The 27,185-nt window shown below is 40.4% G+C and overlaps 3 protein-coding genes across 5 annotated transcripts; 2 read left to right on the top strand and 1 right to left on the bottom strand.

The window, feature by feature from the left end:
* Positions 1-149: 149 nt before the first annotated feature.
* arsia (arylsulfatase family, member Ia) lies at positions 150-5,652 on the bottom strand. The gene is made up of 3 exons (XM_019874691.1): positions 5,357-5,652; positions 3,226-3,605; positions 150-2,139 (listed from the first exon to the last, which is right to left on the bottom strand). The coding sequence occupies exons 2-3, from the start codon at positions 3,537-3,539 to the stop codon at positions 741-743; spliced, it is 1,713 nt and encodes a 570-aa protein (XP_019730250.1). The 5' UTR covers positions 3,540-3,605; positions 5,357-5,652; the 3' UTR covers positions 150-740.
* A 3,559-nt stretch (positions 5,653-9,211) lies between these two features.
* LOC109518722 (uncharacterized) lies at positions 9,212-16,139 on the top strand. 2 transcript variants are annotated; one of them, XM_019874744.1, is made up of 7 exons: positions 9,212-9,466; positions 10,499-10,563; positions 10,645-10,700; positions 12,773-12,819; positions 12,901-13,066; positions 14,805-15,885; positions 15,984-16,139. In XM_019874744.1, exons 1-7 carry the CDS (start codon positions 9,359-9,361, stop codon positions 16,006-16,008), a joined length of 1,548 nt encoding a protein of 515 aa, XP_019730303.1. In that variant the 5' UTR covers positions 9,212-9,358; the 3' UTR covers positions 16,009-16,139. The 2 variants fall into 2 exon arrangements, with proteins under 2 accessions (XP_019730303.1, XP_019730304.1); XM_019874745.1 differs by having other exon boundaries at positions 14,805-15,889; positions 15,984-16,058.
* Positions 16,140-18,186: 2,047 nt separating this feature from the next.
* On the top strand, positions 18,187-24,477 carry tmco6 (transmembrane and coiled-coil domains 6). Of its 2 annotated transcripts, none has more exons than XM_019874747.1 (13): positions 18,187-18,398; positions 19,053-19,159; positions 19,242-19,354; positions 19,468-19,651; positions 19,728-19,832; positions 19,976-20,013; positions 20,470-20,586; positions 20,690-20,804; positions 22,504-22,681; positions 23,556-23,650; positions 23,757-23,924; positions 24,006-24,140; positions 24,216-24,477. In XM_019874747.1, the coding sequence occupies exons 1-13, from the start codon at positions 18,302-18,304 to the stop codon at positions 24,237-24,239; spliced, it is 1,476 nt and encodes a 491-aa protein (XP_019730306.1). In that variant the 5' UTR covers positions 18,187-18,301; the 3' UTR covers positions 24,240-24,477. The 2 variants fall into 2 exon arrangements, with proteins under 2 accessions (XP_019730306.1, XP_019730305.1); XM_019874746.1 differs by having other exon boundaries at positions 18,188-18,398; positions 19,922-20,013.
* Positions 24,478-27,185: the final 2,708 nt, after the last annotated feature.

The raw sequence follows: 27,185 nt of genomic DNA, 5'->3' as shown, positions 1-27,185 counted from the left end.
TGATCAACTGAATGTCATCACAATTAGGCATAGGTGTCAAACTCAGGTCCTGAAGGGCCGCTGTCCTGCATGTTTTCCAAGTCTGCCTGTTGCAACACACCTGATTCAAATGAACAGGTTCAATGTCAGGCTTCCGCAGAGCTTGCTGATGATCTGATCATTTGAATCAGTTGTGTTGCAACAGGGAGACTTGGAAAACATGCCGGACAGCGGCCCTCTCGGACCTGAGTTTAACACCTATGCAATAAGGCAATGAGCCTGGCTCTGACCAACAGGAACATCATCTGTATGATGTGTGGACAATTCAGAATGTGAAATAGTTGTGTCAAATGTACATAACATAATATTTAATCCTAAAGAAGAAGGAAAAAAAGTTGGAATCCAGACTTGCATCACTCTTCCAATAAGACAAAAATGTGTCTTTCTTAACACCGTGGCGGCACTTGGTGCCATGGAATTATGTTGAAGTGAGTTGAGGAGCCTCATTTAAAAAAAAACAAGAGTCTTGCGACCATGACATGGCTCATTGGTGTCAAAGAACTATGTTGAAGTCAATTGAGTAGTTTCATTTAGACAAAGGTAGAGTTTTGCTGCAATTTTCTGGCATGTATAGCCAATTATGAACATTTTTGGGGGGTGGAGGGGAGTCAATAATTAATTGCAGATTCTCAATATTCACACCAGGCCCTTCCTCCTTGAACATTTAATCTGTGATATCCATGTGTTTTAAGATTATATATTCATATCCTGTTTGACATGATCCTAGTGTTGAGTCTCTTGAAAAACGATCTGCTATAAGACAGTTTAAGCTTCTTCTTCCAGTCCATATTCTTCTTCGGATAAAAGGTGCCCCAGCTGTGCTCTTCCTCGTCTCCCACCCATGGAACCCAGGCACCGCCATTCAGGCTGGGCTCAGCCCGCGGGTCCTCTGATGGGTAGCGCACTGGGACGGCGGTACGGTTGTAGTACACCAGTCTCGCCATCAACTCTTTGACAACATCTGGTCTCTGTTCAGAGAGGTCAAAACGTTCATAGGGGTCTCCAGAGATGTTGAAAAGCCATACCGATTTCTTGGGTTCAATGTGCCTCTCAAGGTTCCACCAGCTGCCAGGGAAGCTCGGAAGCACCTGCAGCGGTGTCCAGTCTCCGTAACCAGGATCTCCGGTCAGCAATTTCCAGTCTCCAGCTCGGATTGAGGCCTGCACGGCTGTATTCCAAATCCCATATCCCTTCTGCAGGGATCCGCTCCGAGCACGGTTATAGAGAGGGTCAATGTTGTGTAGGATCTCCAATCTGGGAGACTCCTTCCCTTCACTGATGGCTTCCCAAACATCAAATCCATCCACGCTCTTAGTAAGGGACTCATTGCCACCTGCCAGGTGTACTAGTGTGGGGTACCAGTCAGTGATGTGGACCAAGGCTTTACTCACCCTCTTCTTCCTCCTTAACAGAGGACTGTGCACAAATCCCAAGCCTCGGATGCCACCTTCCCAGTAGGTGCCTTTACGCCCCCGAAGTGGCCAATTGTTGCCACCAGAGAGTGGTTGTCCCCCATTGTCCGTAGAAAAGATGATGACGCTGTTTTGATAGTAGCCGTATTTACGGAGGGCATATGTTATATTCCGAACAGCCTCATCCACCACAGAAACCATGGCAGCATACTTCCTGCGAGCCACATTGCCCAGCCCTCGGTACGGATAGATGTACTCTCGTGGGGACTGCAAGGGTGTGTGAACAGCTTGAAAGGAAAGGTAGATAAAGAGTGGCTGAGTGTGGGGATCGTGTCTTGCCAGGATTTTGCGGACCCTCTGTGTGTATAAATGGGTGGAGTATTTCCCCCTCTCACGCCAGGCTACTGTCTCGCCTTCGTGGAGGTCATAACCACACAGGCCCGGACCGTCACAGGAGTTGTAGGTGTAGTAGTTGACACTACCAGTCAGGGAGCCAAAATATGTGTCAAAGCCACGTCGTGTTGGCAGGCACTCCTTCTTGTAAAAGCCCAGGTGCCACTTGCCCACCATGTGGGTAGAGTACCCGAGCTCCTGCAGCCTCTGAGGGAGGGTGACATGGTGAAAGGGGAGACAGTTGGGCTGGCGGGGGCGGATGATGGAGTGCTGGAGACCTGTGTGAATCTGGTACCTGCAGAACAACCACGCAACACTGTCAGGTGGATAAGGGTGTTCCAGTATTGGTTTGACCAAATGTCCTCATTTTCTCCTTGACATGTCCTCCATTTGCAAATTGTCATATCTCACTTGTTCGTCATACAAACGTTAAATAACTACACCTGTTGACTTCTTCATAGAAACACCTAGCCTTGATTATTTTGGGCCAAACTGGTGGCGATAAAGAAATAAAAGTATTGTCCTAAAGCCATCCTCATAGCGTAGGTTATGGTGAAGCACACAAATGTTTTTATGAACTGACTTTTTAAATTTGACCTATGGCCATGTTGCTGCGATTGGCTGGCAACCAGCATGCCCGCGACCCTCATGAGGATAAAGCAGTTCAGACAATGGATGTATGGATGGCCATATTATTCCTGTTGTTTGTTCAAAAGAAAATTACAGTATTTTACATTTATGATACACATTACCTTCCATCACATGCAACTCATACTCTGCTTTATACTGTATGTGTGTTGCACAAATCACACACAAGCAGGCATGCAATGCAAGACGTCAAAGTAAAAGGAGTTCAAGCAGGGGTGGGTTTCCTGCTTTGCTCATCGTTCCAAAACTCTTTACAGATGAGCTAAAGTGACACGTACAGGTAAATAAAATAAAATAAAATTATATTGTTATTGTGCAGCCAGAAGACATGAGGTTTTATTTTACTCTTTCAAAGACACAAATACGAACCTAGCAACATGATGACACCTGACAAGACGAGAGTAACATGAATAAAACATTTTGCTGTTCTTCAAAATTGAACGTCACCAACATAATCTACCTTGACTTTGAAATCGAGATACCAGTCGTTACCTGTCAGAGTTTTAGTATTTTAGAATAACATTGAATGATTTAAAACAATCTTGCGGTGCAAAACACATCTGGGAAAGTATTCAAACACTTATAAAATAAGTCTGCATGTTAACTCATTTGTGTTTAAGATTTGGTTCACAAAAAACAAATGTTACATTGCCATTAAACCCATTTTTTCCTGAGTAGATTATTCAAAATGTGGAAAAGTTGTGCAGACTGCACTATGAGAGAGCTACTGTACCTCCCAGTGATGAGTTGGCTTCGGGACGGCGTGCATATGGGCTGGATGTAATAATTCTCCAGCTTCACCCCATCGGCAGCCAGCTTATCTAGCACTGGTGTCTTTATGTCAGAGCTGTGATAGCCGATATCGTTGAATCCCTGATCATCTGTCATGATGAAGATTATGTGAGGAGGCTTTGAACCAAGAGACCCTCTGCCAGAAGTCTGACCAGGATCTTTTTCGACCTGATTCGGACCATTCAGATCCCAGGTCAGATATCCGAGACTGAGAAGACTCATCATGGAGAATCCCGTTAGGGCCGTTGTAGCCATTGTTATTCGTCTAAAGGCCGAACAATCCGGTCTCTGGCGTGATGTCACCAAAGCATCTTGCAGTTGCTAAAAAAAAAAAGAAAAAAGAAAAAAAATTGCTACCATGCTCTGATGTCTCAAATTTGCACGCTTGATTGGAAAGTTTGTGAGCCTCAGCCACACTTTCATCCGAGTTCATTGCCACTCCAAAAATGTTTAAAAGCACCTTGGAAAACATTTTCCTTCCCCTAGTGGTCCAGTTAACACCGCCCATTTACCTCTCAGCTTGGTTGAAAAAACATCAGCTTCCTACCACCTTTAAAAACACACAGAGTAATGTTTCTACTAAAGCCAAGTGGCACTCATGAATGTAGATCACATTCCAGCTCTGAGAGTTCAACGTTCTTGTAAACAGGCAGGAGGTGGTTGAATGTATTTAGAAGTTCAAGTTCAAGTATTTGGCCCGCATCTCTTGATCGAGTCGTTAATTATTCTGGAATTGATCTAGACACCGTGGTCAAATCGATCCTTACAAATACATGGGAAGTGTTTGGGGAAGGCCCTTCTCTGTTCCAACATGACAAGTTCCAAGAGGCATGCTTGGATGAGTTAGCTGTAGAATAACAATGAGCTCTCACCAAAAGCTTATCAGAAGCGAGCACCATATTTCCTTTACAATGTACTTTATAAGTTGGTCCATTTAATATGTAATCACATCTAATCAGAACCACCATCCCCACATTCCATGGCATGAAACATGATCCCAGTGGCTCACATTTACATCTTGACACATGACTAGAAAGCAAAGAAAAACACTCCATGGGACTTGGGATCACAGACAGACCCACAGTCAGAAAACGTAGCGTGCGGGGAAGACTTGAGTTGTGGGGCCCTGTTCCACACTCAGAAACTTTCACAAACATTCCCTTAATATTGCTGCTGTTTCATGACGAATGCAGAGTTACGAGGAAAGAGGCAGACCCGGACTCAGATAACATTTCCAAGCAGGCGTAAAAGACTCGCTTTACAAATCATCCAACAAGCCCCTGTTGCCTCGTGTCAAGGATTGCTGACCGTGGAGTGTTAACACAGCGATATGGAAGGAAGAAAGATGTTACGTTTGGTATCAGTTGTCAGGAAAAATTCTCAATTACAAGCCATTGTTGCAAATTGCGTAAGAGAAAACATTTCAGGTGTGGCAAAATTAGCAGTTTAGTAAAGAAAACAAGTGCGATAAACTGAAAAATATCAAGAGGCCTGGGGAAATCACAGATGATAAATGTTGGAAAAAATATAGGCCTCTGCAGTTAGAAATGGATTCATTGTTATTTATAACCTCTTAGAATGTTTTGTTTGAGTGTGAAGATAAGAAAGTAAACCGAGTTCCTCTCTCTCTGATCTTGTGTTATGACTTTGCTGTGAGACAAAAAGCAAGATGTCTGCGGCTTGTATGAGTCAGATGAAAACTGCTTGTTCATGTGTGGATATACACTATGAGAGGAAACAGCCAGACACTTCTATAGTCATCAGATTTTATTTCAACTGTCCCCTTGCATGCATGTTTTTTTTCCATTGGTATCTCATTCTCAAAACGCTTGTCTTGTGATGATAAAAGAACAGCTTATGATCCAAAGTTCAATCACATCTTCATAGACATGTATGGCGTCTAAGGCAACATGTTCACCGTATCTCACTGTACTGTACACTGTAGCTTTCACAAAGGTTTTGAACTCTGTAGTCTAAATGCTACCGCTGAGGAGCCTTGTGATGCTGAGGTTTGCAGATTAAAATAAGATCCGCAAAATTCTGTGCAAACATCTCAGAGCAACATATCTTACCTTGCTCGTGTTGATGTTGGCAGCAGGAAGACTTGTGAGTATGAAGACTGTTGGGTAACTAATGAGCCTCCCATAAAGGGCAAGATGTTTTCCGGGCAGGGGAGGGATCCCTGGTACAAGCAATGTGCCAGCGAGAGAGGCAGAATTTAAAGCAGGTCAGAGTGAGAAAGGGGTGCACTTGAAGTTTTAACTTCCTTGTGTAAGTTTGGAGGTTTGGAGACTAAGGAGCTTGGACAGGTAAAAACCTACTGTCCTGGCCTCAAAGATACAAAGTGTCATATTTGCCATAGAATATCAGACTCAGATAAGAACACAAGCCAGTGAGTAGGATTTCTGGTGAGTCTTCACATCAATGGGCACCAATGACTCAATGTAAGAGGACCACCCCACAAACCTCCCCCAAAAAACAACCGACTCATCCACACCATCAAAATGACCAAACACTGACCAAAACTTACTGGAAGCTACCCTTCACCAGTTAATCACCATCGTACGATCATTTCCTGTGCTTTGTTTTCTAAGAATGCAATGCTAGAAGAAAATCCATCAATCCATTTTCTAATCCACTTATCCTCAAAAGGGTCACAGGGGCTGCAATGTGTCGGTCACCAGCAGATGTTTGGTTTTGGCTGAAGGAAGAGGCACTGTTACTGAATATGGCTGCTCCCCCTTCAGCATGAACACTGCTTCCTTTCTCATCAGCACAGCCCTGCCAGGAAACCTGCACCTATTACCCAACCTCTTCCCCCAATTTTCTAATCTGAGGACTGAATGGATGTTTTCGCTATTCCTGTGTGCCATATGTTTGTGATGGTCGGGGACCCAAAAAGCAGGGCAACAGGAGAAGCAGGGTGTACTGAACAAAATGCATGAACAAAAACCACATACAGGGGTACATTGGAAAAACTAAATCAAAAACACAAAGTCCTGAAAACCATAAGAAACCAAAGTAACAAACATAAACCTAGGACAGAAACACAAAACAACGTGACAGCAACGCAAACAAAAAACTATGACACTAACACAAAACAACATGACAGCAAAATGACTTGATGGGTGAACAGGCACGCCAGAGACTCGGCTGTTTATAGCAATTATTTTTTGTCTTTGTTTATAATACATCCCTTAAAATAACTATTAATAATAAATTGTCAATAATAAAGCTTGGTTTCATTGAAACCATGAGAGAGGCATAATTAAACATAGTTGTTGCTTGTAGAGGTGTGGAACTGCACGGCTGATATTTGACTTAACTTATGAGTGTGGCAAAATATTAAAAGCGCCTCTCTGTCATGTGTTACATTAAAAATGTCTGGAAATCACACACCTCAAGACATAGGCTTTGCTTGTGAATGTTTCCTGTTTGGAAGAGAAAGTAGATACTGTATATTGCCTGAAAAGAGAACAAAGTGCCATTTACAAGAGTGACCACTCACATTTCCTGCATTTCGTTGAAGGGCAAAGCTTGATTTTTTTTTTTTTACGTGCTCAAGGAAATTTTTCACAGACCTCTAAGGTTCTCCGAAAATATTCCTCCACTTGATGCTTATAGTAACACAAAGACATTGCGGTTATTTTTCTTCCATAAAAGCTGGATGTCTTCTCTCTCTCCGAAGATGCCATATTTTTGACTAGGGTCGACCGATTTTGAAAAAGAATCTAAGTGGGACTTTTTTGTGGTGACTTCCAATTCATTTTGCTATGCCGGGTCACATTTATCATCTTTTTTTAGTTTTTTTTTTTTTTTTTTTCCGCAGCCTTTAAAATTTGAAAATTACATTCTACCACATTTTGAGGTCAATTTGAATTGGATTCATTGTTCAACCCTATTTAGACACATCTGAGCTATGGTGGAATATATTCTCTAACATTATAGTAGAAAAAGCCAATATTTTGCTCTCGATTAATATTACAGTGCAACCTCTGTTTTAGCATGCCCCAATATTCTGCAATATTTTTTGTTTGTTTAAATTTTGTCCCTGTTTTTATATATCTGCTCAGTTTTTGTGCAGTTTAAAATTGTCCTGACAATACTTATATGCATGTCTGAGACGCTACCATTCTTTTATGAACTCAAAGTACCCTCAAAAAGCATCTCATGCACATTCTTTATGAAGTGTTTTCTTGTACAGTTGAGTACATGCATCATTGACATTTTAGCCATTTTGTATGCTGCCGGTCTTTCGCCTCTTCAGACATACTTGTCTCACTGTTTCCACTGTCTATATTTATTTTGACTTAATATTTTGCCAGATTTAACTATGCTTAGATGTTGTGTTACAGGATGCAGCACCTCCTCACTTGAGTGAGCAACACTGAGTGTCACCTTGTGCCTTCATTGAAAGCATTTTGGGGTTTTTTTTGTTCTTATTCATAGTGCTTATTCAGTCCATTTGCTCCTTTAGCCATCTTCAGGCCCAAAACCCACTGGCCCTTTAATAAAGAAGATGATAAAAACCAAATAATTCAAGAAAGAACTCATAACAAGACCTCTCAAGAGTTTTATTAAAGTGATTTAATGATGGTTGTTTAATGTTTGTTTATTTATTTATTTTTACATTTTATTATCTGAATTTATTTCACATTTTTTTGTTTCTGTACTTATTCTCTGTAAAATTGATTTCTTGTTAATTTTGGTGAGTCGTGTGGAAAGGATTATTTGGATTTACAATTATTTCCAATGGGAATTATTGTTTTGATTTTAGTACAATTTGGTCCAATCACAAAATCTAGGAAACCAAGGTTCCCTTCCCACCATGTCATCATTCTCTTCAAATTCACCGTGTGTCCTTCTCGAATGTTATTTTTAACATTTTTCGAAAATTCACCCAACTAAGATACCATGTAGCATCCATTTTGTTACTTTAATTTTTTTTTTTTAAGATCAATCTTTGTTCTGTGCGTTTTATTTTTAATTTCATAGCTTTTACTCCAAGATCCTCATTTTTACATAATCAACAAATTCACATCTCATAATATTTTGCTTTTATAATTACTCCAAATTTCCCATGTAAATATTTAGATTAGAGTTTATAGTTGAGATTTTGTCTATTTCTTTGAACTGATGCTTAACTTTTAATCCTTTTAATCCGTGCTCAGGACCTCAGACTGGAGCAAAGGTTTACCTTCCAACACGCCAACGACCGACCACAAGCACACAGGCAAGACAACAAAGGAGTGGCTTCAGGACAACTCTGAAATGTCCTCCAATGGCCCAGCCAGACTACACTTGAATCTGATCGAACATCTCTGGAGATATCTGAAAATGTGCACCGACATTCCCCATCCATCCTGATGGATTTGAAGAGGTGCTGCAAAAAGGAATGCGCGAGACTTCCCAAAGATAATCATGCCAAGCTTGTGGCATCATATTCAAAAAGACTTGAGGCTGTAATTACTCCCAAATGTGCTGTAACAAAGCACTGAGCAAAGGCTGTGAATACTTTTCGACAGACTGTCTTGGTGCCAAAACGTTTTTCACATTGATGTATTGGGGTGCTTTGTGTCGAATTGTAAGGGGGAGGGAATCATTTATTCAATTTTCGGGTTGTGGCCGTAACACAATAAGTGTGGAAAAATTTAATGCTGTGAATACTTTCGAGATGCACTATGGAATCTTCCCATTCTTCGTCGTTCATTTTCAATGTTCTGACTCAATGTACGATTTAATCTGCATCCAAACCTGCACTTTTGCACATCATCAACGGGTCTGTGTGCAATCCATTGACGATCCGATCCAGCCATCAAATTATGATTTTGTATAGCAAATGCAAGCAGATCGTCTCGATGCAGGAACAAGGTGCACGAGTGCAGACAGCACAATACATCCCATGATGCACTGCGGCGGAAGTACAACTGCATCCTGGGTTCAAAGTTGAAGTTGAATACGGTACACGCGTGATAGTTAACAGAGACTTCTTGTAGTTGTTGCCCAGGTCTAATCATTATGCCAGAAAACGTGCATTTACTCGTCTGTTTACTGTTTTCTGTTGTGAGGAGAACATGTCTGTGAACACGTTCCATCACGAGCTGATCGTGCTCATTTTTCGCTATTTAAAGGAGAATGGCTTCCACTCGGCTGCAGAGGAGCTCCTGAGACACAGCCCACAGGTACACACCATCAAGCAAAATAAAGGGCCAGGGAACGGAGAGTTATATTTATGTATCTCAGTGTGTGTGGAACGTGTTCCTCGGAAATCGTTTTTTATTTCTTCTTTGCAGGAGCAGCAAGTAACGTTTGAAGGCTATCTGTACTTGCCTTACTTTATTTATTTTTCTGACGACTTTTTACTTTTACTCCTGCCGTTTTAAAAGGAGGCAGCTGTGCTTTCTACTACTTTGTCAAAAATAGCTTTCTTGTAGTTCCATTTTCAGTTCCTCGCTTACGATCTAAATTTTTTGAGTTCTTATAAAATGAAAAAAAAAAACAGGTTCAGTCGCGCCACGAAGGTGCCAAGGGGCATGAATGACAATGATACAACAGTTAAAGAGGCAATATATTTCCTAAAAATGACCTGTTCTTGGCTGCAAGAGTGAACCTAAAAACGAATCTTCTGACGCTCAAAAATTCTCCTACTCTGGGGAGGGGGGCGGCGGCACGGTGTAGACTGTTGAGCACATCTGCCTCACAGTGCTGAGGTGCAGGGTTTGATTCCAGGCCCCGGACTTCCTGTGTGGAGTTTGCATGTTCTCCTCTCCCCTTGCCTGCTTGCGTGTTCTTGTATATGTTCTCTCATCATCTGTGGAGGTTGAAAAAAACGAACAATTTTTACAAAGTAGGTAGTAGAAAGTGCAGATATCTGTTTTCATTGTCGGAAGTATAAGTAGAATAAGGGTCATAAAAATACAGATAGTACAGATACATGAAAATATCACGGTTTTGATGTGTTTGTGTGGTGTTACATTCCACCACTGCAACATTGGTCACCACATGCATGTGAAAATATGATCTTATGCATTTATAAATGTGTACACAAAACTCTTGAAATAACTGATGGCCCCGAAGGTGACATACTGGTTAAGAAATGTGTGTACACAGTTTTGTGGATATTCATGGAAGTCACTAATTTGACTGTATGAGCAAAAAAAAAAAAAATTTTTTTTCCAACATGGGAGTCAAAACAGTCTTTGACTTTATTACAGGAATTTGTGGTGGGTGCGACAGGTATATCTTCATCATTAGTGGAAATCTACAGTTCCTGGTTAAAGTGAGTATAGTGTGGAAACCAAGCACATTTGTATTTTGTTAACAAATGCTTTGGTGAATAATAATTTTCACTTTCTGTCAGGCACTCAAAGAACAAGTACTCAAGTTCTAATGGAGGAGGATCAATTCAAATTAAAGGTATGATTAAACAACATTTACACTAAAAGGGAACTCGAAAGTCAAAACGGTTCTTTGCAATACTACTAAGTGCCACCACCAAGGTCGACTGGTTAGTGCGTTGGCCTCACAGTGCAAAAAACAATTTTGCTCACAAAATTAAATAAATGCGTTACAAAAACTGAAATTACATTTTACGTTTATTAAACTAACTAAGCCTACCTATCATTACAGCAAAAATCTCCTTTGTTTTTGTCTTTAGGAATTAGCTTAATACGAGTCTTTGGGCTTGATTTTAAATGCATTTATTTTTATACTACTGCACAGCCATGAGCCAGAAGAAGAGAAGGTCTAACAGTGGTCTGGGAGTTTTAGTCCTCCTAATGTGTGTCACACAGAAGCGATGTCATCAAACATCAGCCAATAAAAAAAAAAAAAAGTCACCAGATGACATCGCTCCCAGGAGAAAAGGTTGCGTCTGGTTTTGGCTCGAATGGCTCCCATGCTTTTGTCATTTAACTATAACAAAATGCTAGGTAAGGAGTACTTTCTTTTTTTCCAAGTATTGTAAAGAAAAACGAGACAGTATGCACAAAATAGTACACTATACCACTGAGTCAAATAATTCTCAACAAGAATTGAAGCCGCAAATCCATTTTAGAAATTGGCACCTTGGCAAACAAGACATCCTAGCTTTATTTACAAAGTAATTAGGATGCGTGCATGCATCTAACTTTAGAAGCTATATTATGCAATGCACTCATTTTAATTCAAAGTCTGTGGACTGTACCTTGTATTATGAAAATGTTTTAAAATATGTTTTATTTACCACACAATACTTAATATGGTGGTTTTTTTTTCACAAAACTATAGGAACCTTGGCACCCACGAATTAAGACACAGCATTCAGATTAATATTGTGTTCGTTTAGTAAAAATTAAGCAGATTATTACCCCCCCCCCCCCCACATACACACACACACACACACACCCGTTTTCATCTCAGAACGATGATATTTTGTCTAGCACTGCCGCCTGCTGTTGAGTGTCATTGACGTGTCATTGGACTCCCATTTCAAATGTCTCATGCTCACTTCTTTCCTGGTTTTGGTCACGTTTACAATACGTACCTACATCAATTTCAGTCGACAGCAGGGGCCGGTGCTCGATATAATGTCAGCCCCCTAAATTGAATGAAAGATTAACAAATACATCTATTTATGTAGCGCTTTAAATATCAGTCAGAATATCCTGTTTCGAGTTGTGTAGAACAGATTGCAAAGAACGGTTTTGACTGGAATTCCCCTTTAAATGGGCCGGGGAATGTTACAGTGTTATAGAGAGGGCACATTATTTTTTCTCCAATCATTTGCCTCTTTTACTATGGTCAGATGATACAGGTTTGACAGATGTGATGAAAAGGGACTTTTTTTTCTTTTTTCAAACTCTTTAAATAAACATCCAGGTCAGCTGTAAAGGTGGTGGTCTGCACCTTATGGCAAAGGTACAGTCAGCACTATTGCTGTGTACCGATACATCAGGGATGCACCACTACCACGTTTTCAGCAGTCTTCCCCATGATTCTGAAGCCTACCAAACCAATCGGAGACCATTTAAAGGCTCAGGAAAACCTCTGCAGGTGTTTTGCATTGATTAGCTGCCAAATTTGGGACAAAAAGAGCCTACTCTGTTGAAATTTGTGGAACTTTTTTGTGCGTGCGTCTTTCTGGAGCATAAAACTGACAGGACAACTGAAGTGATCTTTTATTACACTGTTGCTTACCTTTCTGTACTTATCTCACCGCGTCGCCCGCCCCAGGGGAAAATTACCATCCATGTTTTAGAGCATAAATTGCGGTCTGCTCACAATGTGTTGTCATTCGTTATTATCCTGTACCTTAAAGCCTTTCCGCATGGCTGATGTGGCTCCTACCCAGAAGCTATTTATCATGCTGGTGAAGTAGTATTGGTGTTAAAGCATGGAAACTTTTTTTTTTCACTATGAGAACAGGTATATAGTGTACATAATGATGAAGATAATTGCTACGCATTTTGTTGTACTACTATATTCTTCTTTGGGTCCTGATAACCCAGCTGCTTCCAAAAAGGACACATCTGCAAAGAAAACACAAAAACGAAAGGTGAGTTTCCACTTCTCTCTTGAAAAATACTAACTGCTTACTAAACTACTAGACCAGAGTGATTACATTTTATATTTACAGTTGGTAATACCAAAAGACGAGAAAAATGATGGCAACTTGCCCCAAACCATCACACCGGCAAAGTTGAAGAAGCAACAAAATCCTGTGGCTGCTGGTGAAAGTGATTCTGACTCTGACAGCAGTTTGGATGTTGACAAATGGAAGAAAATGTTGGTACAAATGACAGGTAGGTGTGTATGCTTACAGGTACCGTGTGTGTTGTACAAGAGACAACATTTTTGGGTGTGTGACATAACCCACTTCAGTCTCTAATGTTTCTGCCAATCAAATACCCTCACAATGGTCAAGAAAGGCAAAAGTTACGTGATTACCCTCTGATGCACATTTAACCCTTAAAAAAAGCATGCATGCCCTACTTAGTTTCGTTTCACTTGCATGGTGACCAAATCAACTTTTATTCCCCCCCCCCCCCCCCACAAACAACACAAACATCACAAAAAAACAGACAACTTCACTGTAAAAGCAATAAGTGACTGAACAAGAAAATTCACGACCACATGTCAGAACATCCCTCTAAAGCAGTGGTTCTTCACCTTTTTAGAGGTACCGAACCCAACCAGTTTATATGCACATTCACCGAACCCTTTATGAGTGAAAAATAAATATGGATTTTTTTTTACAAATTCAAGATATTAAAAAAACACATTTATTAAAAACAGAAAAAAGTAAATAAAAATTCAAGAGATAAGTATACTTTTTATATTTTTATTTTTTAATTGAACGACGTACTACCACGGCAGTCACATGTTGACTATGAAGCGAACTAAATTTCCCACAGCACTGATTGGACAAGCAATGTCATGTGATCATCTGCAGCCAGTGATGGCCAAGCGGGCGTGTCATAACCAATTAACATGTTGAGTCGGGTGTGTCTTATCCTCCATGGCAGAGGCTCCGTTGAACCCCTGAGACCGACTCACCTGGGATCGAACCCAGGTTAAGAACCACTGCTCTGAAGTCAAATTGAAATGGATCACGAATCTTTCTGCTATTTGTCTGCATCCGCCTTACTTTATTGAAATGATTGCTGAGGAAACAGTTCATTATGACAAGAAAGAAGTGTATGAAACTGTTTGGCCTTACTTGAAAGGGAGACGCTGTTAAAAATAGGATTCTGTTCAATTTTAGGTTAACGGTTAATATTCTGGAGAATGATCAGCCACTCTTAATAGTTTGGTTACCCCAATTAGAAATGTCTCATCATGCAAAATTAACTTATTAATACTTGTTACAAAAATATGAACTGGTACAGTGTAGTCACTGCCAAGTGTGATAGTTTTTTTTTTTTTGTTTTTTTTTTTTAGATATACAGGGTGTCCATAAAGTCGCTTTACCATTTCAAAAATTTATTAAAAATGCAATTGATTAGATATTTTATTCAGATTTGTTCTATTTTATTCAGTGTTTATTGAAGTTTTTTTTTTTTATTTTATCACACTGCATTTGTGTGTTTCCGGGATCCTGTTTGTGAAAGAGGTAATGTTGAATAAACCCCTACAAAATGGCTAGCCCTCATGAGAAGGCGCAATGTGTCTCATGGTTTATTGAAACAAAATCGGATAGGCAGACTCAGCTATGGGGCTATGTTAAAGATATCGTGTATCGAACAAAGATAAGGGACATTACTGACCTAAAGCAAAGGATTACTGATGCCATTGCCACAATTGATGAGGCTATGCTACAGTGAACATGGCAATTTGAGGAAATCAAGTACCGTCTTGATGTGCTTCGTGCAACTCATGGTGCCCATGTAGAAGTGTATTAAAAGAGGTAAAAAAAACCTTTAAAAAACGCTGAATGCAATAGAACAAATCTGAATAAAAGATCTAATCAATTGCATTTTTAATAAATTTTTGAAATGGTAAAGAGACTTTATGGACATCCTGTACTTCTCTTGTCCACAGAGGTTGACGTAGCGAAGATGGATAGCATCAATGCCCTGGACTCAGCTACACCCAAACCTGTGAAAAAGAAGCCCAGGAAAAGTCAAGCAAAGCCTAAAGCTGATGTGCCTTTTAAAAAGCCCACTGCAAAAAAGAGCGACTTATTGGCGAAAGCAGTGGCGGAGAAACAAGCAAAGTCAAGTACCCCCAAAAAGACTACTCGAAGAACCGGCTCTGCACCTGAGACGCCCTTGGCCACTTTGAATGGCACGCAACATTTGATGTCATCCGATGAAGGGAGAACATCAGTATCCAAAGAGACACAAAAGAAGGAAAAGAAAAAAGTCAGAACTCCCACTGTGGAAAAGGCTAAAGCTCTAAAGCTCCAACACAAGAAGAAGAAAAAGGAGAGTTCTGAAAGCCAAGTGGGAGAGACTACACGGGAAAACGCCAGCGAGGCAAAAGATATGAAACCGGAATGTATGGGAACACCTGTGGAATATATAGCAAACTGCAGTACTCAATCCCAAGATGAGCGGATAGCGCCGGTCAACACAACTGGGAGTGCTGAAGAAGTAAAAAGAAAAGAAAAGAAAGCCACGAAAAGGGAGAAGGGGGCTGCTGATATTTCCGAGACCCTTGGAAAAGACAAGAAATCCAAGAAGAGAGACAGTAATAAAGAGAGAATTTCTGAGATTGTTGACAGTGTGAAGGGTGACAAGCATGTGTCTCAACAGGAAAATCCAGACCAGATGGATGACGGCGAGGAAGCGAGGGAGAACGCGGAGACGGCACTTTGCATGGACACTCCCAGTGCAGATGTGAAAAAAAAGAAAGCAAAGGAGAAAAAGAGAGAGAGTCTTCCTGTGGAGGGAACTCCTCAGCTAGTCAATACCGGAACAAAAAGGAAGCGGAAAAAAGACAAAGCAAATCCTGATGATCAGCAAATAGTTGAAGATGAAAACACGAGTGTTAATGTAGAGGAGATAACCGAGCCAAATACAGAAGTTAAGAAGAACAAGAAAAGAAAACTTTGCTCAATTGACCCAGTGACGCTGTTCGCCCTGGAGACGCCAAGTCCTCCATCACAGACAAAAAAAAAGTAAGTTTGACTGAATCGAGAAACCTACTGTTGCTAAGTGCAGTGTGAAAGGGCCTTTACAGTATTACAAGGTTTGTTTTGTCACTTTCTTACTGCAGAGAAAAGCAAAGTGGATTCAGATGAATTCTCAGCAACACCAACAACCGCATCAACAGCCATGTGACAAGCACAAGGAGGTATGGTATGATAATACCATCCATCCAACCGTGGACTGATAAAATACCATTTTATTTCTTTTGTATAAGAAGAATTGTTCATTTTTTAACCCCCCCCCTTTTTTTTCCTATTTTAATATGATCATCTAGTAAATAGGCCAGGGGTGACCAACCCGCAGCTCGCGAGCCGCATGCGGCTCTTTGGCTGGTTCAGTGCGGCTCCCGGGCTTTCACACGACAAGCGTCGAAAATGCCTCGGCAGTGGCGATGCCATTCAAACAAGGCGCTAACTACACAGAACGTACTACGTCGGCCTATCATCAATCCTGTTACTTGACATATAGGGCAACCAATCAGATGACTGCATCACCGCTCATGTGCAAACAACAGCGCTAAGCTAGTCAGCGAATTACCTCTGATTTTAAGGCAGGGGTGCCCAATTCGTCGATTAGAATCGACCAGGAGTCAGCGAACTGGTCCCAAGTCGACCGCAACGGGTGGGAGGAGGAAATGGGTGAGGAAAAAAAATTTTGTTTGTTTGTATCTTGAGCTTTCTTTCATTTTCGGCCCGTTCCGACTGTTGCTCATCGTGTTGTGCGTGCATATGTGCGCGAGTGCACTGGTGAGCACCCACTTGAGTGCGTGCATGCGTGCGAGCGCGCGCGCATGTGTGTGCGCGTGTGTGCGCGATCGGGTTGTTCGTAAGAGGTTGGTCGCTTCAAAAGTTGATCTTTGGCCAAAAAAGTGTGTGTGCGTATGTATGTGTGTGCGTGTGTATGTGTGCACGCGCGCACAAGGAAGGCTATGATGTGGCTCTTTGCAGTAACACAGTAAAAAAAAAATTGGCTCTTCGTCTCTGACTGGTTGGCCACCCCTGAAATAGGCTGTAGTACCCATATTTGTTTGTAACGGATTCCTGAAAGACAGGCCAGGTTGTTCCCCAAATTCAAGTCAAGGATCAAGGATTTTTCATTTAGGCACAGAACATTCTTTAAAAAGTCCAAACATGTCCCTAAAGTCCTACTAGACAGCAATTATGATTGCATCAGGGAATAACATATGTTTGTTTGTTTGGTTGTTTTTTTTTCTTTTTGCTTTTTAATAAGCTAAAATAAGAAAACCTTTGTCTCACAATGGAGAAATTCACATACATTACTCAGCTGTTTTGTTTTTTAACAAGCAGATAAATATTGCAGAGTTTGGTATTGTTTTATTCCATGACATATTTGTACAATATGCTTTTATATCGAATTAAACTGTCTTTTTTTATAAACCTGCTGGTCTGATTGAAAATTGTGTGAAGTGAGTCTGGCTGCATTCAGAATCTCTCATGTTCGAAAGGTTTCAAGACTAGTGCCACAAAAGATTATTATATATCGTGTTTTAAATCCAAACTGTTGACTGAAGTAATCGCCCTGGACTCTCCCACCTATGTCAGCCTTCACTCCTGAGAGGCTCCGCTGCTCTGTTGTCCCAGTCAACTTGATGTTGTCCATGTATTCAAAACAGGTCCCCTTTATCACTTCCTCTACACTGGGAAAGAGTGTGTGTGGGGGGAGAAGAAAAAAAACACAGCCACATCAGCTGAGTAGAGTTTGCCTAGTCATTAGTCATTTAGATTCCATTTTTAAATTAACATTGTCAAAATCCTCAGAAATTCAGATTCCAAACAGTAAATATTCCCCAATTTATGTAGTCCTCTATGAAAGCACACTGATTATCTTTGTTTTGAATCAATATAGAACATTTGATTTGACTTTTGAATACAATGATCAACATTTTTGCCCATTTTTTCCGACATGTTACAGACCAAACCAGTAACTGAATCACGTTTGTGCTTTTTCTGCACTCTCAATTTGAAATAATGTCCAGATTTTGAATAGTGTTTTTTAAATCTGATTCATCAATTAACAGTCATAGACGGCACTTTATGAATTGGATTTTGTGATTAAACTGCTGTCTACTAACGTTCTAATCACTTTTTATGGACAGTTTTGCATTGTAAAGGGGTTATGGAGGTCTCAAGAAAAACTTTGCAATCTTTGGTCTCTGTCCTTTAACGGGGTGCCAAAGAAGTACAGCGCTGTTATCTCCCGTTCACCAGTAGATGGCGGTGTTGTACCAAATAGCTACCTGCCAACCGTACATCCGATAAATCCCAGTAGAAGAAGAACTCATGATGTTTTCATTTGCTGGTCACAAAACCAAGTTCTGCCATGTTAACCTGCATTTTGAATTAAAGGTTGGGCTTTTTCAAAATCATGATAATGTGGAGGTTAAGTAGAATCCGACATAAAGCTGGCAGAGCAGGCTACAGCCTTGAGGAGTTCCGGGTAAAGAGGCGAGAGCACGAAAAAGGTAAAAACCTTTTTTTGCATGTATGTGTGTGTGTGTTCTTTGACGTCATTTAACGAATGAATGTAAAATCGGGAATACAGTATATTTTATCAAACGCGTTCATCTTGTCAATGTGATCAGAGTGAGTTGTGTTTCTGATTTTTTGTTTGTTTTTTTTGCCACTGCGTCTCGACATGGTGGTTGTTTTAGTTGTTTTTTAACTCTCTTGTAACAAACTTGATGTAACCTATTCGACTCACCACTGCCTTTAAGTACAGTGCAGTTCCATAACATAGCACAATACGTCCATAATGACGAAGAACACCTCTCTAATGGGATTGGTCAGAAGTAGGCATTAATTTTCTGACTAAGTGGTGTTGCCCGGGAATTTCATTCAAGGATTTAGATGGCACAAGCTACGTTGACCTTATGCATGAATGTAAAAGTTCTGCATCTCTTTGTCAATAAGGACAGAGAATTGCCGAACCGTATTAATCCTTTGTTACAGTTGAATGTATACCGCCCTTATATTGTCTGCCACTGTGTATTTTACACTCATATGAAGTTTATTTCTGGGTTCACAGAGCTTCTCTGATATACATTTGTCAATAGCTTGAGTGTCATATTGGCAAAAACTGTTGTGAGCTGGGTGAAATGTGATTTTTGGTACCGCAGCCCTTCGTCAGGCTCGCCGAGACAGACAATTGGTGAGCAGGAGACTCTTACTGAATGAAGATGAGGGGCAGCAAGAAGCCATCATGCACACTTGTTCAAATGAAAATGTGAGTAACAGCAATATAATTAGATAAATTAATGTGAAATGAAAACAAAACCAAAAAAAAAAAAGATGTCCTCTGTGCGCAGGATGTAGTCAGTTTGTTCCACAATCTTCAGCACAGCGGTCCAGAGAGGGAAGCCCACCTTAAAACCTTGAGTAAATCTCTACGTGACCTGTCAGCTCAGCTTATCTTCATCAAGTAAGCCGGGGGGGCTCCCTTCTATTTTTCTGGATGTGGCCTTCCGTGGAAAAAAAATTTCAACAGCTCTGGTTACTCTTTCTTGTGCATCACTCCACATGCATTCTGTCTAGGCAAGAGAACAGTATCCACATGCTGGTTGGCCTCCTCACCGGCCCCAACACTCAGTGCCGCCTGCAATCTGTCCGATGTCTCCACGAACTGTCTCACTCTCCTCACCCCAGCGTGGCCACAGCCTGTCTGCCTGCCACACCCTACCTCCTCACCTATCTCTCTGGGCAAAGCACCAGATTCACGGTCAGTAACCTTTCTCCCCACACCCAGTTTCATAAGACAGAACCATTCAGCTTTATGTTTTTGTGTATTCACAAAGGAGTTATGTCTCTACACACTTGGGAACTTGTGTCCGGAAAGTGATGTCGTGAGAGAGAAACTTCTGGCTCAGGGAATTATACCAGCACTTGCCTGCTGTATCGAGGTACAAAATTCACTGTCACAAATACTTTAATTGAACACCATAAAAACGTGCCTGAAACCATAAATTGTAATTATAATGCATGTGTCCAGAACCAGAGGCATAACATGGCAGTGATGGAAGCTGTGGGTTTTACCCTTTCACAGCTTCTCCAAACCAAAGACGCATCAGAGAAAATTATCCCGTAAGCACCTCAACTACCACATGTATGCATGATGATACAAGTGGGTAAACTGTTATTATTATTATTAGTAGTAGTAGTTGTAGTAGTATTACTGTTATTATTTTGTTAGTGAGGATGGTAATGATGACGGTGATATGATAATATCAATAATATCGACAAGTTAACTGATGTCGATAATAAGCGTTGAATAAAATGTCACATCGACTTCAGTGATGCAACAGATAATATTTATTTTGTGGAAGATGCCTCTCAAAAAAAATCCATCGCAGGCCACTTTGGGGTGTACTTTTGCTGCTTTTTTTGTTCTTGTGTATCATTTACTTATATTGTAATTGTCAGCGTTGCACAACCTGTTGTTTTTTTAGTCAGATTCTCCACATTTTTGCATTACTTTTTGGATGTCAAACACTGGAGGGTCCACTGTTGTTGCCTCATGGTCTCTCTCACCTTTTACAGGTTGGTTCTGGCCTCTAGTTTACCCTCACACCTATTAGCAGTGCTGACACCTGACCAGAATTTTGCCCTGGGCCCTGCCATTGAGTGTGCATGGTGTCTGCACTACCTCACGTGCAGGTGAGTGCTGTTGACTTATCTGAGCATGTATGTCAAGCAACACTAATTTATTTAAGCATGAATAAAGACGTGACTCTTCTCTGTTGCTATCTTTTCTGCAAAGTGGGGAGGATAACCGAGCTCTGTTGGCCTGTGGGGCTCTGTTGCAGTGCAGTATGCTGTTAGTGTCGCTGGGTGGCGCTGTCGCTCAAGGAAACAAAGCAGAGGGAGTTGAACTGGTGAGGAAATGTTTGCATATTGTCGGCTACATATATTTGTTGCCGAAGTCATCATTATTCAATATTTTGGCGAAAATAAAAAAATATTGAATAATGATTATTGGGCCTTTTTGCTTTCACTTACCTGTTCATCCATCGGGTTGAAGTTTTTGTTAAAGGTCAGGTATGAAGGAAACTTGGCCACCCATCTTTTGAGTAATACTTAGGGCTAAAACTATTTCAAGCATACTTTTGTCAGTTAGTTTTTGCACGCAACCCACCCAAGTTCATAGTTAGACCCATAGCAATTGGATTGGATTGGATAAACTTTATTGTCAAGTGTACTGTATGTGCAACATACAGCACAGATGAAATGCCCTTAACTACGGAAATGATTTTGTTTGGCAGCGAGTGACGTCATTTACAGAGTGCCACGATGCCAGTCAGCCATTTTAATGCATTGCTAAATGTCCCATTAACTGCTCTTTGTCATTGTTATCGAGTTATTCGGCGAAAAGCCTCGGCGCTGTGTGGCGATGCACTGTTCACATTCAGGCAAACAATTGTTTGAGTGCCTAAAAGGAATGGGGCATGTACATGGACCAGACAATTGGAACGATACAGTTTCACACTGGCAAAGCGAATGAACTTCACACCAGTCTCAACGAGCGTTCTTTGTTACAAGCACTTTGAAGACCTCTTGTTTTCTCAACCAAATTTGCAATAAAGGTATGTGTGCTAATCAATGAATAACTCTCGCTGTTGTTTATGAAAACATTTGATTCAAAGTATTATATGTATACTGTACATGGATGCAATCCTGTACGAAAACATTCAAACTATATGAGTGCATGGATGGAATCCTCTGTCATGGTTTACACCTAACAATGCTGCTGATATAATGTGCAAAGTCGCCGACAATGCAACTGAACTACCTTAGGAATGACAATATAGGACACCAATCCAATATGAGTTGTGCTCTCAGTGCTCGCGGGAATACAGTACATGGACCAAGTAGCTAAACCCATCGTCCACAATTTACAGCACGCCACAGCAGTGTATTGCAAACAATAACACTAGGCTAATAACCGCAGCCTATCTCGTTTTTTGTTTTTCCAATCCCGATGGGTCTCGTCTCCATTCCATCTCGGCCGTTCAGGCACAACATTTTCCACATTCTGAGTATCTGGCTCATTCATGTATGATCTAACATAGATGTTGCCAACAACCTCCTCTTCCTCCAACTCCTCAAACACCTCGATCCCCTCTGATAAGTTTGAAACGTCGCTTTCCGTATCGATTTCTGACTGACTTAGTACACTTTCCATAGTGAGCCCCGCTATTGTTGTCTTGCAGTGATGTCACACTTCTGCGCTTGACGCTCGTCAGTATCTCACTCCAGGAAAACAATTACTTTGTCAAACTTACAAAATACTAATTCCTTTTCCATGCTTTATTGAATGTATTTTGTTTAATTACTTTATTTGTGACATAAAAATGTTTCATTTGATATTTCCTAAAATTACTTCAGAGTTGACCTTTAAATTATCAATTGAACAAATATTGAATTTAAAATATTTTGCCTTTACAAAGGTAAAAATGCTCACTTTTTTGTTGCCTTGTACAGTACACCATTTTTTTTTATTCTTAGTGCACCAAAGTTGATGGCACATTATTTATTTATGTATTTATTTATTTATTGCTATGTTCACCCCCTCAGCTCGTGTGCCCTCTGCTGAGGTGCGTTGGGAACCTCCTGTCCTGCACACCAGATGTCCCAGACGCTTGTTTGAGTGACGTTGGGCTCACGGTCGCTCTCTGTGCTCTGCTTCAAGCTTACGTCCAGACTCAGCCCTCTTTGGCCAGAGAGAGTGCCTGGGTCCTCAACAATCTCACAGGTGGTTCTTCATTCTAAACATATTTCAATCCATTTTATTTCAACAAAGTATAACAACTCACAAGACCCGCAGTGCATTACCTGATGGGCAGCACTTTAAGTAACTGTAGACATCGACAGTGGGTAAGAAGTCCACACGCCCCGGCACAAATGCTCGGTTTAGTGATTTTGAAAAATTTGATCAAGACAGTTACAAGAGGAATTGCAAATTTGTGCAACCATGTTTAGTTTTTTTTTTTTTTTTAATATTATAAATGTTGCATTGAGGCAACTTGTCTCTTTTTGTTTGTTGGAGATGTTTCACCTTTTATCCAGTTCTAAATTTTGATTTATTTCAGAACTTTGGGCTCTTGGAAATTAATCAGAATGATTAGATTTTGTTGAAGGTCATCAAAAACAGAATTAAATGATGGTAGTCAAATTCTTTGTCAAATATTAAGAGTGGGACAAATATTGACATTATCAGTTTTAATACCATGACATCGAATGGTAGCTTGTAAATATTTTTTGGTTTTGTTTTAAGGAAAATTCAACCAAACTGATTTTAAAGTGGAAAATGTGCAGAGCACTGAAATAGCATGATCTCTGTTGAAAATATCACTTTGATAATTACAACTGAAAGGATTACCCATTACTCTGTTGGCTCTGAAACATTTTAAATATTAAATGAACATGTGATGTTAAGTGATTATCGAGATATGAGATTGTCTTTTATAGAGAGAAATGTTTGTTTTTTATTACATTTTCTTTGTGAATGTTTCTCAAGTTACAGTAAGGTGCGCATATTCAGTTACTGTTATGATCGGGTACTTTTCCGCATTCTCAAGGGCTGTATAATATTATAATTCCTGGGGGGGTTCTGTTATGTTAACCAGCTCGATCCAGTCTGTTTTGTTCGGCCTTGATAACGCTCAACTTGGTCCCGAATTTGATCCAACTTCTTCCATTCTCTCAAGGCATCAACACAATGGTCTGTACGATCGCTCAAGTTAAATTTGAAGTTATTTTTTTTTAGCATTGTAACTTCTTATATCTTAACAATGTTGGGCTTCATCTCCCCACCATCTCGCATTCAGATCCTGAGAGTTTTAGCAAACGTGGCCCACAAGAAGAAGGAGTTCTGCATCCAGTTGGCTGAGTTCGGATTGCTATCTTCCCTCTGTGCCACACTTAAAATGGCAGAGCAAGCGGTGGTGACCTTGAGTCTCGACATCCTTTTCATGCTCTTCGCTAGTGGTTCTCAAGTAAGTCAAACACTTCATTTTGACCCACTTTCATCAAATCATCTCCATTTCTCATCAGAGCTGCCTTATATTCTTCCTCAGGTGGTTGAGGACTTTGCGAGGGAAGGCGGCATTTCACTTCTTGAAACTTTTCAATACTACAGCGAAGAAGATGTGAGGCGAAAAGCAGTATACCTCCTGGAAGGACATGTTCTTTCTTCCTCCTCACAATGCGCTGTAAATACTCCCCTATTATTTATCAAGTGTCTTCTAAGTAGGAATTTAAAACTAAAGCAGTGTTGTGTGTTGCAGGTCAGTTGCATCCCTTCTTCTTAACTGCAAGTCAAATGTGGGCAGTGCAACGTTAAATACAAATGTATCAAAGACCCATCTGAGAAAGAAAATGTACTCATCACATTTTTAAAAAGGCAGACAAAGTTTTTAAATGTACATTCGTCATTGATTCTGTATGATTTGATTGTAAATGTGATCACTCTGGACAATAAGCGAATTTTGTTTCCTGCACGCTAAAGGGTATGATAATACAGTTAAACTCCTCTACAACGAAACCTACGTGGTCGAAAATACCCCCTAGTGTGAAAAAATCTTAATGCATTAACACCATTCCCACTCTCCTGCCCTCCATACAACGAAAAAAACCCTGTTGCGTTATACGAAATCTTTTTCTCTGCTCTTGCTTCGCGACGAGATTCACTACAACGAAGTCTAATCCAACAGCGACCTCTACTGCTTCGTTCGGAAACAGCAAGAGCAACCACCACACTGGTTTACACATGCAGCGCAGTAGTCCAGGAAGTATTTGTTATTCTTAGTTTCAGACGCAGCAAGAACGTTGCATTGCTAAAATGGCTACAAAACGGACCTTTGGATGTCAAGCAGCGAAGAGAAGAAGAGCTCTGACGCTGGAAAAGAGGGTAAAAGTGATCAAAATGTAAGATGGAGGAAGCAAAATAAAAGACATTATCCAAGAAATTGATGTAAGTGAAAGTTAATGCTGCTCGTAAATTTTGCAATTTCTTTCCCTTTTTTTCTTTCTACACTGACTATATGAAGTGTCAAATAAGTTTATGCTCATACTTATGCACTATTGGAATAAAAATAAAGAGTACACATACGTTTGTGTGTGTGTGTGTGTTTACATCTGAGATCAAATTTGCTACAGTAAAAAACCCCCTGTTGTGAAAAATTTCTTGCTGCAAACATGATTTCACTGTAGAGGAGTTTCACTGTACAACAAACGTATGCCAACTACCGAAAGAAAGTAAAATAAGAAATAAAAAGTTGTCATGGCAACTAACTAACTAACTCTCACCAGCTGGCTTACTAGTTTAGTTTGCGTCATCCACCCCAACAAAGATTTATTTACGATTTACATCAAAAGTTGCAATAAACGACTGGGATTCTACCTTTGGCCACAATGCAACGTGGTATTGTATTAAACTGAAAAGAAAAACCTTTTGAGAAGCAGATGTTTTGATTCCAATCAGTACATATTAGGTGCCCTCAACACAATTAGGGAACGGCAACTTTGGATTCAAGTACGAGCTGGAGTTTGACATATTTTGGGGAATCCACAGCTATCACAGGATTGAAATGGTATGAGATAAAAAGTTCACGGGAGCAATTTGGAGCGTGATTATCCAGTAGGAGGAAAACAAACTGACAGCTGCACAAGTTTATTTTTTTTATGTAGCTCACCTCCATTTTAGAAGTGGTACGAGAATTCTGAACGAGAGCAGAACTGGAGTGGAAGTCATTTTCACCGGGAGCGGGCGGGGACAAGATTATTATTATTATTATTATTATTATTATTATTATTATTATTTATTTGTTTATTTTAAATCCATGGTCCACAACTGGGACTGGACAGGATTTTTTCCTTAAGAGTGGGATGGGACAGGAGTTACCCTCAACTATGAGCTCTAATTTTAATATAAGTCACACCTGAGTAGAGGTCTCAGGACCATCCAAACTACAGTATTTTTTTTTTTTGTGAGATTTATTGTCCCAAAAATATTATCAATGTGCATGTCAAAAACATAAAACTGAGATCATAAACAGTCAATATATTTGTGTTATATCATCTGTAGCTGTTTTTTTTATTCTTTTCATGAAAGTAAACGAATCACTGTTATTGAAACAAGCGTTGGTTTCAAAGTCTATTTTGGCACCTATTTTAAATTAAACCAGGTGGTATGAGTGCAACCTCTGAATTACATCATTTCAGTTGACAACATCATTCCCAAAACACAAAATCAGTATGCAAGAAAGTACTATTTTCTATACCAAACAGGGAACAGGGAAGTTAGACATCACAATTGCTGCACTAAGTACAACTTGCTTTAAATACCTCTTTTGAAGGTGTGAAGCCATACAAACGAATCCTGGTATAGATTAAACGAGGAAGTCAAAATCAAATCGAGACCCACTTGTTGAGCTGGGCTCAGTACAGTTGCACACAGGTCTGAATTCAAACCACTGTCGACCCACACCAAATACAGGATACAAGCGACTCTTTGGGTTTAACAAGCCCCCGAAGCCCGGCGTCGTGGGGAATATTAGACAGGAATGAATGTTGACCATATGTGGTCTTTCGATGAGCCGCATTGCTGCCAGTGTGTTGTGGGTCAAAGCACGCAGAGCACACGCTCCTGCGGGTTACTGCACCCATTCGCAACGCTGCTCAAAATTTGTAAAAAGAGCGTCGCAATGTCATGAATGTGAATCTGTAACTGCTTCATTAATGGGCCATCAGATAGAATTGTGTATATATGTTGGAGGGGTCATTCTCATTTGCATTGGAATGGTGACACCGAGATCCCTGTTCTGGTAACATGGATGAGCGTATGTTTGTTGGTTCGATCCTCTACAACTTTGGTGTCGACCAAGGGAGTGTTGATGGCAGAGAGTCAAATCTGAGCTTCGACTGTCAGGTGATGTTGTGATGAAGCTCGCCTCCACCTCCCCATGAGGGTCAAAACTACAAGATATACTCTATACACAACTTTCTTTTAAGATATTTTAAAAATGGGTGAAAAGGTCAACATGTCAATGCAGTTCACGTCAGAATCCAGGTCAACATGTCAGTTTTCAGAGGGATAACTGAAAATATATTGTTTAAGATTTTTTAAAAATCAGGCAAAAAGGTCAATATGTCAGAATTCAGGTAATCATGTCACCTTTCGGAGGCCTTTTATTTTAAAATGCGACATCAGATCTGTATGAGGGTGGTCTGGTTGGATAGCTGGGATGCTGTAGTGT

This window comes from Hippocampus comes, unplaced genomic scaffold, assembly GCF_001891065.2.
Source record: "Hippocampus comes isolate QL1 unplaced genomic scaffold, H_comes_QL1_v1.1 scaffold118, whole genome shotgun sequence".
Classification (NCBI taxonomy): domain Eukaryota; kingdom Metazoa; phylum Chordata; class Actinopteri; order Syngnathiformes; family Syngnathidae; genus Hippocampus; species Hippocampus comes.
This window is presented reverse-complemented; position numbering and strand designations above follow the sequence as displayed.